Below are 15,835 nucleotides of genomic sequence, written 5' to 3'. Positions count from 1 at the left end.
TCTCAGGAATCCTCCAGGGGAAGGCCAGGCTGGAGGGGTGGGGATGGGGGATAAGGTGGTGGTACAGGTGCCCAGGGAGGCAAAGTACCAGGGCCTGGAGGGCAAGGCAGGAACTGGCCAGTGATGAAATCCAGAGGTTCCACTTTGCTGGCCACCAGTGCTGGGGGAGAGGTTGGCAGGTGAGCGAGTACCTCAATTGCCTCCAGGCTGAGAGTAACTGTCTCAGGGAGGGCCAAACCTGGCGGGAGGGGTGGGGTGGGGCGGGGGGCAAACCTGCTCCTAGTCTTTGGGAAAACACCCCAAACGAAACAAGATTCATAAGACAAGGCATCACTGGCCCTGTGAGTTTTCCAAGACTGGAACTCTTGACAGGGGTTGAGAGCCCGTCTCTCTCCTGGGGTTTTGAACTGCTGACCTTGAGGTCAGCAGCCCAACACATCATCACTCTACCACTGGGGCTCCTGGTGTGGGGAAGTGGAAGACTTAAAAGGTAAGGTCCCACAGAAAAAGACGAGGCAATTTGCTCCTGTAAAAGCTTGGAAATCCTGTATAGCAGCGGTTCTCAACCTGTGGGTCGTGACCCCTTTGGGGATCGAATGACCCTTTCACAGGGGTCGCCCGATTCATAACAGTAGCAAAATGACAGTGATGACGTAGCAACAAAAATAATGTTATGGGGGGGGGGGTCACCATCACATGAGGAACTGGATTAGAGGGTCGTGGCATTAGGAAGGTTGAGAACCACTGCTCTACAGTCTCAGATCCCTAGAGTAGGACGGACGCAAGTGACCATTCCCAAACTATCTATCCATGAAAAGGTTTGTTTTGTTTTGTGTTCCATTTTGGTTTCATTTAACTCACTTGTCGCACACCCGGTCTGTTGAACAGGGGTTCCTTTGCTCGAATGAGAGGATGTCTTCGATGAAGGCGATGGAGGGCGATTCTTTGGGGCTAGTCTGCTGTGAAAAAGTTAATAGTTGAGGTTTTATAAGCCACGTGTGCTCATTCCTAGGGTCCCATTTCATAAAATATGATGTTCGTGATAGTGAAATATGATCATAATATCTAATGCTATTTTTTCCGCTTTACAATTAGGTTACCAGGCACACCACATTATTTCATTTATGAAATGTCAATGTGAAATTTGTCCTGGTAAAGGATTTCATTTATGAAACATTAACGTGAAATTTGTCCTAGTAAAAAACTGATTGGAGGTGGCTGCAGATAAGCTACTTACTTAGTAGGAGAAGGTGCGCGACACCCGGTTGTAGACCGCTGGTAACATAATGTGTTGGATGGCAGGCGCTTCTTGCTCCCAAGACTTGAGGCAGATTTCTGAGCAGACTGATACGGTAAGAAAAGAAATTACTGGCATTAATGTTCCTGCAGCTGGCTTTTCTTTTTAAGAGAAAAACATTTTGAATAAAAACCAGTGATTACATAGGGGCATGGCAGCAGGAGAGGTTGTGGGGACGTGCGGGAGCTAATAACAATGTGTATGAGAAGAAAATGTTCTAAATTGATTGTGGTGCTGATTGCACAACTCTCCTGAGTGTGATCGAAGGATTACTTTGTGTGGTATACAAACGATGTGCCAATAAAACTATTAAAAGAACCCCTATTTTGCCTTCATGTATGACAAGCTCCATGAATGCTGCTTAGAGTTCGAACAGAGCTATTTTTCCCCCAGACTAACAATTCATGTTATGACAAAAAAAAATCAAGCAGGTTAAATGATAGATATTTTTTTAATTTCAAAACCTAATTTCATTTTCAAGTCCCAATTAAGGGTTTTAGAAAAAAAACTTCTCAAAAAGTTACACTTTTAGAAACATAGCCCACATAAGCTACTACATTTTCTCCCGGTCATTAATATTCGTGTGTGTGTGTGTGTGTGTGTGTGTGTGTGTGTGTGTGTGGTGGGGGAGTGAGGAGGAGAAACTCTAGTACAATGAATATCTGAGAATTTTGTTATTAGTTTAAAGAAGTTCTCCTTGACACATTTTATTGCAGAATACTATAAACGAGTTGGATACATTGAGAAATCTGACCTATCATAATCTATACAGCTAAGTATACAGATTTTAATAGAACAAATGGTCAATAAGTGCTTCTTAATAACAAACCTCTGCGGAGCTTCCCACTTTTGCTTTTTACCTGAGAAGAGGTTCCCTTTACACCATCAAGGGCTGTTACCCCACACATCTCGCTTCCACTCGCTTCCACATGCACTTCCACTGCGGCCGTGGGATGGATGTCAGCCGTGGTCTTGGGGCAGACATCCACGCTAGCCTCGACGTGTACGTCCATGCTGGTCCCTGGGCACACTTCCACCCCGGCCTCTGGAGGGGCTTCCACATTGATGTCTATGCTAGTTTTAGGAGAGGCTTCAGGGGGAGCTTTTACCTTGGTCTCTGAGGAGGCTTTCATGTCCATCTTGGGGGACACTTTTGTGGCAGCCGCAGGAAATGCTTCCATACCGGTGACCAGGGGCATTTCTATTTTCCCTTCGGGCAAGAATTTTGGTTTTGCCAAATGCATCATGTTTATAGTGGAGTTTGGAGGCAAATTAGGTGTCTTTGGTTCATCATTTCTAGGGCTCCGGATGGCCGTCTTAAGATGGTGGACGACACTGGTACTGACGCCTACAGGTGAAGGAGGGCAGAGGATGAAATTCCATAAAGTTAGAAAACCAAAAGGGCAAAAATGACTAAATAGACAGCATAAGAATGCTGCTATGTCTCGGTGAGAGGATTCTGACTGAACGCGATCCTCGAGGACGGAGCAGACGGCTACGAGGAGAGAAGGCTATCGTCTTTCTAGGAGTGGATTGCCAGGCATGTCTCCCACAGAGCAGCTAACTGGTGGGTCTGAAATGCCAACTCTGGCAATTTGTTCATTTGTTTTTTCAGACCATCTTTATTTCCCTAATTTAAGTAGAAAAGGCACTAAGTGTAACTCTTCCATAAATTCAGGAAAAGGAGCATCTAGAGTAGGAAACATTGTACTTTGATATTAAGTTTTCCCACATTTTAAAAATCCAGTATATTTTACAGTGCAGCGACATCATCTAGGTTCAGGGCCAGCATCTCATAGAGCTTTAAAATTACCATCAAAGTTAGTAATCTCATCCTCTTTATTATCTATAACCCAGGTGACCTATAACTGAGAACTATCTATACTCTATGAGGACCTATAGCCACTCTATCACGTTAGAAGTCATAAACACACACACACACAACATAAACCATTAGGTCAAAGTGCTAATTTGGTAACGGCTGGTTAGAATGATTGATATGTAATAACCCATTTTGTAAGCGCAAATATTAGCCCCTCAGACTTCCTCCCACATGCCTGTCACCTGATGTAGCCTTTGCTGGGCTGGGTAAGGAAGTCACGCTTTGACTTCTGGCAAGTGACGCTAGGGTTGGCTCCAGGAGACGACTGACGATCGCATGTGGAGGGCATAGGCGATGAACTAAATGAGGACAAATTGAAAAGGATTTCATTAGAGGTCTTACAAATACAAACAAAGCAAGAAGAGGGGTATGAACGTCTGCAAAGGATAAAGTTCCTTGCCTCAGAGTTGAGGCCAAGAGGAAAACATCGAACACAACAGGAGTGAACGCCCCCGCTGGCCTGACACCTTGCCTATCCTTTAGGTAAGTGGTTTTGACCCATCAGGTTCGGGAAGAGAGCACCCGAAGAACAAGGGAAGGAGCCAGCAGACCACAATAACCCACAAGGGATCTGGGTAACAGAGATCCCAAAATGATACATCCTCCCACACGTTGGGCTGCTAACCACAGGTCAGCAGTTCAAAACCACCAGATGCTTGCTCTGCGGGAGGAAGAAGAGGCTTTCTACTGCAGAAAAAGGTTAGTCTCGGACACTCACACGGGGCAGTTCTACCCTGTGCTATAGGGTTGCTTTGAGTTGGCATCAACTTGGTGGTGGTGTTTGGGTGAGATACCGCATTCAATGAAGTCCCTATGGAGGGGCCTCCATACATAGGAAAACAGAAAAAAAGGTGTACATGCTGAAACAACTTTAAAAATTATTTTGGATTTCTAGATTTTGGCATTTCTACATGAATTTCTACCGATATATGTCACTGATAATCATGGGTTAAATCCATTGCCTAAAACTCTTAGAGATAGACTAAATTCTCTTATTACGAGAAGATGTTTTCATCAAACTCTTGCCCTGATATTGTTGGAGGGGGTGACACCAAATGGACCCCAGAGTCAATGGTGCTGCAGAGGGAGGGGTCACCTAGGTGATGGCTTCATCCTTCCTCTTTTAGTCACAATGAGGCACTCAGGCCATAGGGTGGAGAAGGCCTCTGCCTTGGCCAACGGGCGACAGGAGAAGCTGTGCAGAGCTGAGGGGCGGGGGCCAGGAGGGGCCTGACTGCCTGGCTCTGCACCAGCCTTGCAGGAGGGTGAGACAAGACCACTCTGCCCAGCCTTGCATATGTATGTGCGCGTGCGTTACAGCACTGTGTAATATCAACTCTAAGGACACCACTCTTGGAGAGTCATCTATCAGTAATTGCTTAGTGAAAACACAGAAGCAACTAGCCTTTCCAAAAAGGAGATCTTAGACTACTTGAAACACAGAAATCTTTCAGTAAGAATCAAGAAATTTGGGGCGCAGTCAATGAAACACGAACTGCCGGAAAGAAAGCTCTCTATCAATGTGCATTGTTTAGTGAAAAAGAGACGTTTAATTTTAGGATCGACTTCTCAAGAAACTAAATCTGGACGCTTACTCACTGCCATCATCGATCGAGTTGATTCCGACTCCTAGCAACTGTAAAGGACAGAGTAGAACTACGATTATACATTTTTATGTGAGATTTTGAGGCTGTAAATAACTGGGAGTAAAAAGCTTCTCGTTTCTCCCAGTGTGACTAGTGGTTTCAAACTGCTGACTTTGCAAATAACAGTTCAACTGGTAAACCACTACACCACCAGCGCTCCAATCTTGACCTACGCTGACCTCTTTTAAACGATGACTTAATGATTTGTTCTTAGAAACAACTAACCACATAGTTTCTCCTCCTTTCGTAGCTGGTCCAATTCGGTAGATGAATACATCTTAATATCTTTGCTGACCAAAGACACGCTTCTCTTCTTATCTGTTAGTCCTAGAGAGCCAGTGCAAAGGGACATTATTTTTTACTAAACATTCAGATATAGTAAAAGAGAAGTGAACCATTTAAAACAGAATCTTCTTTTTTTTATTTTTTTATTTTTTTTTTTCAGAATCTTCTTTAAAAAAAAAAAAAGCTTGTTTGTAAGAATTTCTGATTTAATGCAGGGATTCAACATCCTCAAACTTAACACTAGTGTATTTTTTACGTAAATTTGCCTGAAATTAGACTACACTTTGGATTTTACACTTCATTTGAGTTTGAATAGTCAATCTCTCTGGATTGAATAGGCTTCAAATCAATTTAAACACATTGGCAATTTTTACTTTCTGTGGAAATCATTAGTGACAGCTTCATCATTGAAGCATGTGCAATGCTGTCCCTTTAAGCAAGTTACGTATTTCATAAAGTATCCACATGTACCTTCTTGTATTATAAACTAGTAATGGCAACATTTAAAAAGTTAGTTGATAATCCACCCAGGGGGGAGGGTACTGTTTATATCTCCAAAGGAAAGGAAGAGGGACCAGACCTCATTTCCGGTGCGCCAAGCCTTGAGAGCAACACACCAGCAGGGAGCAGCAAACTAATCCAGAGGACTGCTGACCCCTCCCCGCCACCCCCCCCAAGGTAATATAGCCCAGGGAGAGTGGAGGGTCTGTCCAGACCACAAGGGAGTGAGCTAAAAGGGAGAAAGAGAGACCCACATCATGGGCCACCAAGCTCCAAGGACGAGCTCCATGCTAGGAGCAACCAATGCAGAGAGGAGTGTAGGGCCGGCTCCACCGTGAGACACAATGTCACTTCACTGACGGGGACAGCACTGGAGACACTGTGTGGGCAGTGTCCCTGGTCTGACCACCTCCGCGTGCACGCGCGCGCGCGCGCGCACACACACACACACACACACACACACACACACGGGGGTGGAACACAAAAGGGAGTGCAAGAGCAGCAAGGGGAGCAAAGCAACAGAGACCCCAAGAAATCCCGAAAATAGACTTCAGACTTGGAAGGCAGGGCTTTGCACCTCATCCAACTCGATCGGAAAATATACATAAGGGTCAGCAGACAGACCTGGAACTATTATTGGGTTTTTTTCTTTTCTTCTTCTCTGTGTCTATCTAGGTAGGCAGGATAAACAATCCCAAGGAGAAAACAACGGGATCAACGGTTCCAGTGGTCATGGGAGAGGGAAGGCAGGGTAAAGGGAGTGGGTAGCCAACAAAATCAGGGACAAGGGAACAATACGGAATCTAAAATTGATGGCAAATAAGGTGTAGAAGGCCTGATAGGGCTTGATCAAGGGCAGTGTAACCGAGAGAAATTACTGAAACCCAAATGAAGGCCGAACATGATGGTGGGACAAGAAGAAAGCAAAAAATAGAGGAAAGAACGAGGAGGCAAAAGCCATTTATAGAGGTATAAATATAGGCATGTATATATGTAAATATATTAATTTATGATAGAGAAATAAGTCTATGTGCATATATTTGCATGTTAAGTATTAAGATAGCAGACAGACTTTGGGACCTCGACACAAGAAAACTTCGTTCTAATAACCTGGCACTCTGTGATACTCACCTTTCTGACATGATCGCTGATGACAAAATGGGTACATAAGCAAATGTGGTGAAGAAAGCAGATGGTGCTCACTTATCAAAAAATGTAATGTCTGGGGTCTTAAAGGATTGAAGTTAAACAAGCAGCCATCTAGTAGGGAACAAATAAAGCCAACATGGAAGAAGCACACCAGCTGGTGTAATCATGAGGTGTCGACGTGATCAGGTAGCATGTATCAAAAGATCCAAAATAAACAATTATATCAATGTGAGTGAAAGGGGGTGGAGTGGAGATCCAAAGCCCATCTGTAAACAATTGGATATCCCCCCCACAGAAGGGTCACACAGAAGGGACGATTCAGCCAGGGTGCAGAATAGCACCATTGAAACACACATCAATCCTCTAGTGCTTCCTCCCCACCACTACCATGACCTCAGTTCTAGTTTATAAATCCGGCTAGAGCAGAGCACACACATTGGTACAGGTAAGAACTCTCGACACATGGAATCCAGGTCAGACAAAGCCCTCAGGAACAGTAGTGGGAGCAGCGACTCCATGAGGGTAGGGGGATGGTGGGGAGGAAGGGAAAGAAAGAGTGAACTGATCAGAATGATGTATATTTAACAACACCCTCCCACCAGTGGTGGACGAATAACAGAAATGTGGGTGAAGGGAGATAGCACAGTGTAAGATATGAAAAGAACAATAATAATATATAATTGATCAAGGATTCACAAGGATGGGAGGGAGGGGAAAAATGAGGAGCTGATACCAAGGGCTCGAGTAGAAAGAAAATATTTTGAAAGTGATGATGGCAATATATGTACAAGCATGCTCCATACAATTGATGTATAGATTGTTATAAGATCTGTAAGAGGCCCCAATAAAAAGAGTAATTAAAAAAATAATAGTTGAACTTGTTCTTTTGGTGAAATTTATGCATTACCTTAAAAGTCGTCATCAGTCTCTTCTTTATATATGTGTCATTAATAGAGCAAGTAGACATATTAATGAAAGCGTTTGGTATTTACAAATTTAAAATGCAATAAATGCCTGTGGAGGAAGTCGTTGCCAATTCTTCAAAGTATCTAGCTAGTAAGATGTATAGTCAATGCTTATAAAGCAATAAACATATAAATTCTAAATACATAAACATGGCACTGCAAATAATGCTAGCAAAGTTTTCCTCCAAGATGTACTTGGGACCAGGTACAATTTGGGGGCTCACACTAAATCCCAGCTTCAGTTTTTAGCTCTGACATCATGGCCCTGCTCAATACTCACCTCCAGGAAGGGAACACAGAAACAGGTGATCAAGCAAAATGTGGTGAAGAAATTAGATGGTGCCCAGCTATCAAATAAAATAGTGTCTGTGATCTTAAAGGCTTGTCTGAACAAACAACCATCTAAATGAGAGGTCAACTAAGTCCACATGGAAGGAGCACAGCATCATTAATCACCAAAGGGTTGTGAAGCCTATAATCCAAAGGTGAAGGGAGGGAAGGTTTGCAGAAGGTTCTGGATGGCAGGGGGAGCACAAGATTCACTGGTGGAATATAAGAAAATAAACCTCTGGTTAACTCCTGTTTTCCTCAACTTAGGGATAGGAGGAAAGCGGTCACTAATGGAGCGCATTGGGGGGTTGAGTAGAGAAGGTCAAAGGCATAGGCCTGACTTGAACAGTTAATAGTCAGCAGATTTCCCCTGAGATGCACACTGGATCTGATTTCCCAAATTTTATGTATTTGGGGGCCTGTATTGTTTTGTTTTTGATTGAAGATGCGCTATGTGTTTTTCCATTTTGGGGGGTATGAACACTAGGACTGATGAACCTATAGAGTCAGCAAGTGGAATAGGGGTGTGGGGAGGAGGGGGACACCGGGGATGGGGGCAAGGTGAAGGGGTGATGACGTCAAGGGGTCCATATAGAAAAAGAATGTTTGGAGACTGATTGTGGTAGCAAATGTTCAATTCTGCTGAATGTGACTGAACTATGGAAGGACTTGATTTATGTATTAATCCCAATTAATAATAAGAAAAGATTGACAAGCAACGAAACCAAAGGCCTCCTCCTTGAAATCCCCACGAGCTCTAACTGTATCAATAATGAAACAATGTGGAAGTCAAAGCAACCCGGTCTACTGTGCAATGTGTTGTTCCTGTGAAATACATTTAAATGGTCTCCAGTCACAAGCATGAAGTGTCCTGCACAGATGCATCGGATGATTTGTGTTTTTCTGATTGTCATGTAGAAGAAACAACTACTTACTATTAAGAGCAGGAGGGTGAAGACCGGTAGCTGTGGTAGACGTGGGTCTGTTGACAGCGACACTTTTTTGTTCAAGTGTCTCAGTGGAACTAGAACGGCGGTTAGCTAAGAACAGGGTATGAAATTTAATGTAATTATGTTTAAAGGAGAAAGCATCGCGACTGAAACAAAATGAAATTTCATGATGTATTTCTCTGGGGGACAGATGTGTTCATTAATGGTTATCATCTGCCATTCCTTCCAATCATATACGGTTCACTTCTCTTTTTATGAACTTGTATAAACTGATAAGCTATATAATGAGCATTAATCATTTCTTCAGCTGATTGAGTTTAAATGGCATGATTTAGAATATCCTGATTAAATTAAGCTAATTTTACCTGTTTCTTATTCCATAGACACTTACTATGGACACCATAGACCACATATTACTACCTTCCCGTAGGATATAACACTTAAATCTGAACACCACTATTTTGCTATTAACATCAATGAACTTCAAGTGTAACCATTGTGTTAATTACCAGATCCGCTCTCCAAATTAAAGGCCAAAGAACTTTCCCAGGACCACCTCTTTGGATGCAAGTCAACACGGCTGCTGTGCTCTGATGTTCGGTTCAATGCAGCTTTATATTTCTCCTGTTTAAAATAAATGCCAACACATGTTTGAACATCTTTATTAGATTGGTTAATACCATTCTGATCTGTGGTTGATCAAACAACCCCATCACACACCTGCCCTTCTTTGGGTATCACGTAGACACAAACAGCTAGAGACGTGTTTCAGGTACCAATGAATGGAAGTGCTTCTCTTCAACAATTAAATGTTTATAACCTCCTGGGCCCTGCATCCTTAAACTGATCATATTTCCCTGCTTTGCTTTTAACATAAGAAAATTTTCTACTCTTTCTAGCACCTGGACATACACTAAGTGGGATACTTTTATGGATGCCTATCATAACTTTTGCTTTATCTCCCTACCTCAATTTCCCCCTCTTGATTCTCTTCATCGTTCAGTTTACCATCGAATATGGTGTATATATGTTACAGTCAGCTTAAATTCTTTGTAGAATAAGGCAGGGGCAAAGACAACTAAACACACAGGTAAGTAAAATGAAATCTGTCTATGATATTCAGATTTATAACATCTTACGTATAAAGTTTCAAAAAGATCGCTAATGTGTTTCTCTTAACCTCAACCTCAATTTAAACTGGTCAGGGTAACAACTATACAAATGTTTTCTTTCCCCATTCCTGTACTCTATACAAGTGTCCACTACCCTCCGAATATAGCGTGGTCCTATGTAACCTTTCTTAAACTGAAATGGGGTAAAGCGAAGAAATGGTTACCATTCATTTCTATGGGTAGAATTCTTCAGCATTCCCCATCCCACCCACCCACCCACCCACTGCCAAATAACTGACCAAATCATACCAAAAAATGTATTAAGCATAAGCTAACACTAGCACGGTGCTCAGGGGCAGAGGGTTCAAAGCGATGGCAGTTTGATGCTGAGATACTGAGTGTCATTCCCTGGAAGGAGCTGGGTGACACTGAGCTCCCTGTGATCTAGGGCTCCCTGCAAAACAAATGCTGGGGATGGGTACAGTGGTGGTTGGGGGGGGTGTAAATGGGAGATGATGTCCAGGAGTGCACATAGAAAAGAATGTTTGGAAACTGATTGTGGTAGCAACTGTACATTCTACTGAAATTTGGAATGATATGTGTATCAAAACCCAACTTAAAAAAATTATAAAAACAGAGAAAACAGGAAGAAATGCTGAATGCTAGTGTCTCACGTTTCACCTTTTTTCATACATGCAAAATCCCTCAAGGGATTACTCTGGGTTGGCCAAACAGGTAGGGATGCCGGTCTCTTGTAAAAGCAAAAGAGCATTCAGCCAGCTTTTGAAAAGCGGGAGTTACCTATACTCAGGTAAGCAAACCAACTTCAGGGCCAGATGTTTTTGTCTTCTTCCTTGACAACAAGCATTTCCTTACAGCATCAACCTTACAAGGTCCCCACTGTTTCTCTGAGGGCAAAGATAAACACACTAGGAACCGGAAAGTTCTCCATTTCCTCTGAGGAGAGGAGAACTGCAGTTCTTAACATGTTATTTAATGACAGGATTTTAAAATGTTATGTTTTCTGTCATTTCAAAGCCTCAAATGATAATGCAGACTACCAAGAGATGTGATCATTGGTTTTCTTCAAACATTTCTTATCCCTAAGAATACTCTCCCCCACTGCTTCCTAAGGCCTGCTTCTCATGCTCATTCAGGTCCCTTCCTGCCTCCAAGGCTGCCCCAGGGCAGCTGCCTACACCCTCCCCACACCCACCCTTCCTCAGCAAAGCCCAGTTCCCTTCCCCTTGCGCTGTGGTCTGCTCTTTTCCCACATGTACCCTCACTCCCTGCAGGGCTCCCCCCCACTAGTTCCCTTTTGCCCTTCCTTCCTTATCTCCGACCCTGTCCCTTTTTGTCTATAGCAGTGGTTCCCTTTTTGTCTATAGCAGTGGTTCTCAACCTTCCTTTAATACGGTTCCGCTGTGGTGGTGACCCCCCCAACCATCAAATTATTTCCATGGCTACTTCATCACTGTCATTTTGCTACTGTGATGAATCATCATGTAAATATCTGATCGGCAGGATGTATTTTCATTGTTACAAATGGAACATAATTAAACATAATGAAAGTATAGTGATTAATCACAAAACAATATGTAATTATATATTGTGAAATATCTGTATGTTTTCTGATGGTCTTAGGGGACCCCTGTGAAAGAGTCGTTCGACCCCCTCCCCCAAAGGGGTCGCGACCCACAGGTTGAGAACCTCTGGGCTATAGTGTCATTTCTGTTGCTTTTAAAAATTCTCTTCCAGGTCTTTGTTCTCGTTGGCCCCCAAACTCATTGCCATTGCATCCATTCCTGCCCCACAGTGTTTCTGAGGCTGTGACTCTTTAGGGAAGGAGACGGTCGGTCACATCTTTCTCCTGCAGAGCCAATGGTGGGTGTGAACCACCAACCTTCCATCTAGAAACGGAGTGCTTAAGCACTGTGGACCAAGGATTCCCCTCTCTGCCCTAGAAACACCCAACAGACACAGGAGAAGGGAAACTGACAGAGTTGCTGAGTCTACAAAATAATGGGAGCTGGCAAAGACTATAAATCAACACCAGAAAGACGGCAGAAAAACAGCAGAGAAAGAATGAGAGAGGTATGGGCCACAGGCAGCAAAGACATGGCCTAGGTCGGTCCTAGAGCAGCGGTTCGCAACCTGTGGGTAGTGACCCCTTTGGGGGTCGAACGACCCAAAGGGTCACCTAATACATCCTGCATATCATGATTTACATTACAATTCATAACAGTAGCAAAATGACAGTTATGAATCAGCAACGAAAATAATTTTATGATTGGGGGTCACCACAACATGAGGAACTGTATTAAAGGGTCGCGGTATTAGGAAGGTTGAGAACCACTGGTATTAGAGGAAGGGGATGGAGGAAGGTCCTCCGGTAGCTGAGTCAGCGGTTCAAAACCAACAGCTTCTCTGTGGGAGAGAGATGAAGCTTACTCCTGTGAAGAGTTACAGACACGGAAAGCAAAGGGGACAGTTCTACTCTGCCCTGTAGGGTCCCTATGGACTCAATGACAGTGAGTTGGTTTTGTGTTTGAGCACTGGAGACGGGGATGGAGGAGGGGCGTGTGCCAGAGCCAGGATGTGTCCAAAGAGAAGGAGGTGGCGGCAGCATGGGGAGAGATCAACAGGGAGAAGCCTAGACGAAGAAAGGAGAAAGAAGAGCCATTGGTGGGGTTGGGGTGGGGCAGAGTCGGACTGAGCACCAGAACAGAGACTAACGACTTACAAGGATTTACATCGGGACAGCTGAGAGCCAATGGAATCAAGGAAGAGAGAGCAGTTGGGTGCTTAACAGGTTACGCCACCATGGCTCCATTAGCCCGGGGAGTTTGATGCAATTAGAGGTGATGGGAGAAGAAGAAAAAAGTTAGTTGGCATATTGGGGAAGGCTAGACAGTGGGGGCTGCCCTATTCACGTGACAATAGAACAATCCTGAATTCTATTTAGCAGTAGGGCAAGCCACAGGTCACATGCCCTTCGCGCACTGCTCTGGGACATGCCAGGCTCCCCTTTACCTCAGAGAGGGATCCAAATTGCTTGGGATCTTACCAGCACAGAAGCACGGGGGTCTGAGGTGGGAGTGAGCAAGGTTCTCCTTTCACAGGGTAGACCAGTCCAGGGCAGAGATGGGTTGAGAGAAAAATACCCCTGACCCAAGCCACACAGAACATGACATGAGTAATTGGGTAAAACAGTATGTTTACCTTGTCTTCCTCTAACTTCTGCTTTCTCTTACATTCTGCAGACGCTCTTCGCTGCTCTTCTTTTTCATTTTGTTGCCTCAGCTTTCGATGTTTTTCTTCCAGCTGCTTCTCGTAGACCAACTTCGATTTTCTTTCTTTTTCTAGGAACTGTAATTCCTTATTGGCTGAAATAGTTCAAATACATTTTCAGGGTGTACAAGTCAAGACACTAGTTATGTTTTCCACATCACACACACAGAAGGAAAAGGTCCACATGTAGCACAGTCTTTCTTAAAATAGCTGGCGCTAATAACTAACCCAGTAACACAGAGGGCCACTGAAGAACTTGGAGAACTGGATTGGTAGAGCTGTTGCTGATTCTGGCCAACATACAACTCTAAATGAAAAGGGAGCTACTACCGTATATACTCGAGGATAAGCCGACCCGAATATCAGCTGAGGCACCTAATTGCACCATAAAAAGTGCATTAAAACTGTGCTGGAAAACTAGACTTAAACACGAGTATATACGGTACCTTCTTTCTTGTGAGTGTGCTGGGCATGGCAATAAGACTCGACTCCCCTCTAGTAGGGAATTTCTTTGAAAAGTCTCATTTCTACAGACCAGGCCCGGTTTGCTGTTCATGGACTTAGCCGTATATTACATGCGTGCACGGCAGAATGCTGTCCTATATTCCAGGTTTCCCTCATGAAAGCCAAAAGTGAAAGACATTTTGAAGGGGCTACAGAGAGAAACAGTGCTCCATCAACAGAAGTCATTTCTATGCCACTTGGATGAAGCTGAGCATGAGTTTCAGCTCTGGATTTAGAAGACCAAAGCATTCTTGCCAGTTGTAGGAAGATCCTTCTTTTAGTGTCTAATTTATATAAACTTATGCTTTAGAAGCATAGTGATCAGTAAAAAAGAAGTTGATAACATACACTAAGATTATTAGCAACTTCATTTAAAGTTGTGAGAATACATTTAAGAGTTAAATCCCCCAAAAAATGTTTTGAGAATGATGATGACAACAAATGTACAAATGTGCTCGGCACAATGGATGGATGGATTGTGATAAGAGTTATACGAGCCCCCCAGTAAAATGATTATTAAGAAAAAAACGAGTGAAATCCCCTTCTATATTTACTGCACACACTGTCTCTGTTTTCAGAAAAATTAAAGTAACAGAAAATAATGGTTCGATGATGATGGAAACATATGTACAAAAATTCTTGATACAATCAATGTATGGAATGTCATAAGAGCTGTAATAGCCGCCAATAAAATTATCTTTAAAAAAAAAAGAAACTGCTTCAAAAATAAAATAAATTGGTCAGAAATTTGTATGGACCCACTTTACGTGCTTTATTGTATAAGTAGTTAAAGGAACCTGATATGTCATATAAAAATTGCCCCCTATCATATAAACAGATTAGAAAAAGTGAACTCCTTGGTAAATAGATAACCTGAACATAAAATTCCTTCATTTTGTTTTTTGTAAAAAAACTCAAATAATACCATCTTGTAGTCGCTGTTTTTCTTCTCTGCGTTCTTTTGCGAGCTGTTGCTTTAGATCATTTCTTAAAACAGAGCCGTCAATTACTAAAAAAGAGAAGGGAGGGGGGAGAATACAATTAGGCATTCGTAGTAGGAAATCTAACTGATTCTTTGACATCTATCAAGGCACTATAGGAATCATACCAGGTTTAAATGACATACTGGAGGTTTTCATTACATCTGCAATAATACCATTTTGATTCCGTCGTCTTTCTTCAGCAATAGCCTGGGCTGCGGCAACTGAAATAGAGGGCGAGAGGAAAGAGGCTCGAAATAAAAAATACAAACAGCCAGTACAGAGCTGATCAAGAACAGGATGTATGGCACAAGGATCCCTAATTCAGGAAGTGTGGGGAATGCTTCAGAAAACGCTATTCTACTCTTGTATAAAAATCCCAAGAAATATGCCTCTGGTACACTGCATACATTTCTGGTTTCTACATATCAAGATAGACAACTATTGAAGATGAGCAGTCAAATAACGAGGAGAATGGAGAGAGGCTGTAAGAGGGGCTTCAAAACGTTTGTGGGGAAATCCCATCATCTTTCAAATCTGTGTTTTGCAGACGGTAGTTGGCACGGAAGAATCACTGTAATGGCGGAGGTGCTGCTACAGTAAATCCCAGTTCAAAAGAGTGTTAAAAAAATCAAATTTTTAATCCCAGAATTTAAATCATCTGCGATTTTGATTAGAGGCTTCTCAGCTTCTGAAATAATTCAACTACTAGCAATTTTTTTTGTTTTATTTATTTATTTTTTTAACATTTTATTAGGGGCTCATACAACTGTTATCCCAATCCATACACACATCAATTGTGTAAAGCGCATTTGTACATCGTTTCTCAAAACATTTTCTCTCCATTTAAACCCCCGACATTAGGTCCTCATTTTTCCCCTCCCTCCCCGCTCCCCCCTCCCGCATGAGCCCTTGATAGTTTATAAATGGGTATTTTGTCATA

At 42.9% G+C, this 15,835-nt stretch overlaps 1 protein-coding gene across 6 annotated transcripts in view; it reads right to left on the bottom strand.

Moving 5' to 3' along the window:
- MAP7D3 (MAP7 domain containing 3) overlaps positions 1-15,107 on the bottom strand; it is a 26,252-nt gene extending 11,145 nt beyond the window's left edge. The window contains exons 1-10 of one of the 6 annotated variants that reach the window (XM_045288378.1): positions 15,021-15,107; positions 14,838-14,921; positions 13,340-13,503; positions 9,515-9,629; positions 8,991-9,095; positions 5,051-5,152; positions 3,362-3,478; positions 2,158-2,645; positions 1,238-1,344; positions 862-959 (exon numbers count right to left, since the gene is read on the bottom strand). In XM_045288378.1, the coding sequence (XP_045144313.1) occupies positions 862-959; positions 1,238-1,344; positions 2,158-2,645; positions 3,362-3,478; positions 5,051-5,152; positions 8,991-9,095; positions 9,515-9,629; positions 13,340-13,503; positions 14,838-14,921; positions 15,021-15,051 (1,411 nt within the window). In that variant the 5' untranslated portion in view covers positions 15,052-15,107. The remainder of the gene's footprint in view (positions 1-861; positions 960-1,237; positions 1,345-2,157; positions 2,646-3,361; positions 3,479-5,050; positions 5,153-8,990; positions 9,096-9,514; positions 9,630-13,339; positions 13,504-14,837; positions 14,922-15,020) is intronic. The other 5 variants (XM_045288379.1, XM_045288383.1, XM_045288380.1 and 2 more) reach the window with 5 other exon arrangements.
- Between the last annotated feature and the right edge of the window lie 728 nt (positions 15,108-15,835).

The sequence above is a fragment of the Echinops telfairi genome, unplaced genomic scaffold (genome assembly GCF_000313985.2).
Source record: "Echinops telfairi isolate 266 unplaced genomic scaffold, ASM31398v2 ScPeMD7_20;HRSCAF=75, whole genome shotgun sequence".
NCBI lineage: Eukaryota > Metazoa > Chordata > Mammalia > Afrosoricida > Tenrecidae > Echinops > Echinops telfairi.
The sequence above is the reverse complement of the archived record's forward strand: the minus strand, read 5'-3'. Positions and strand labels throughout refer to the sequence as shown.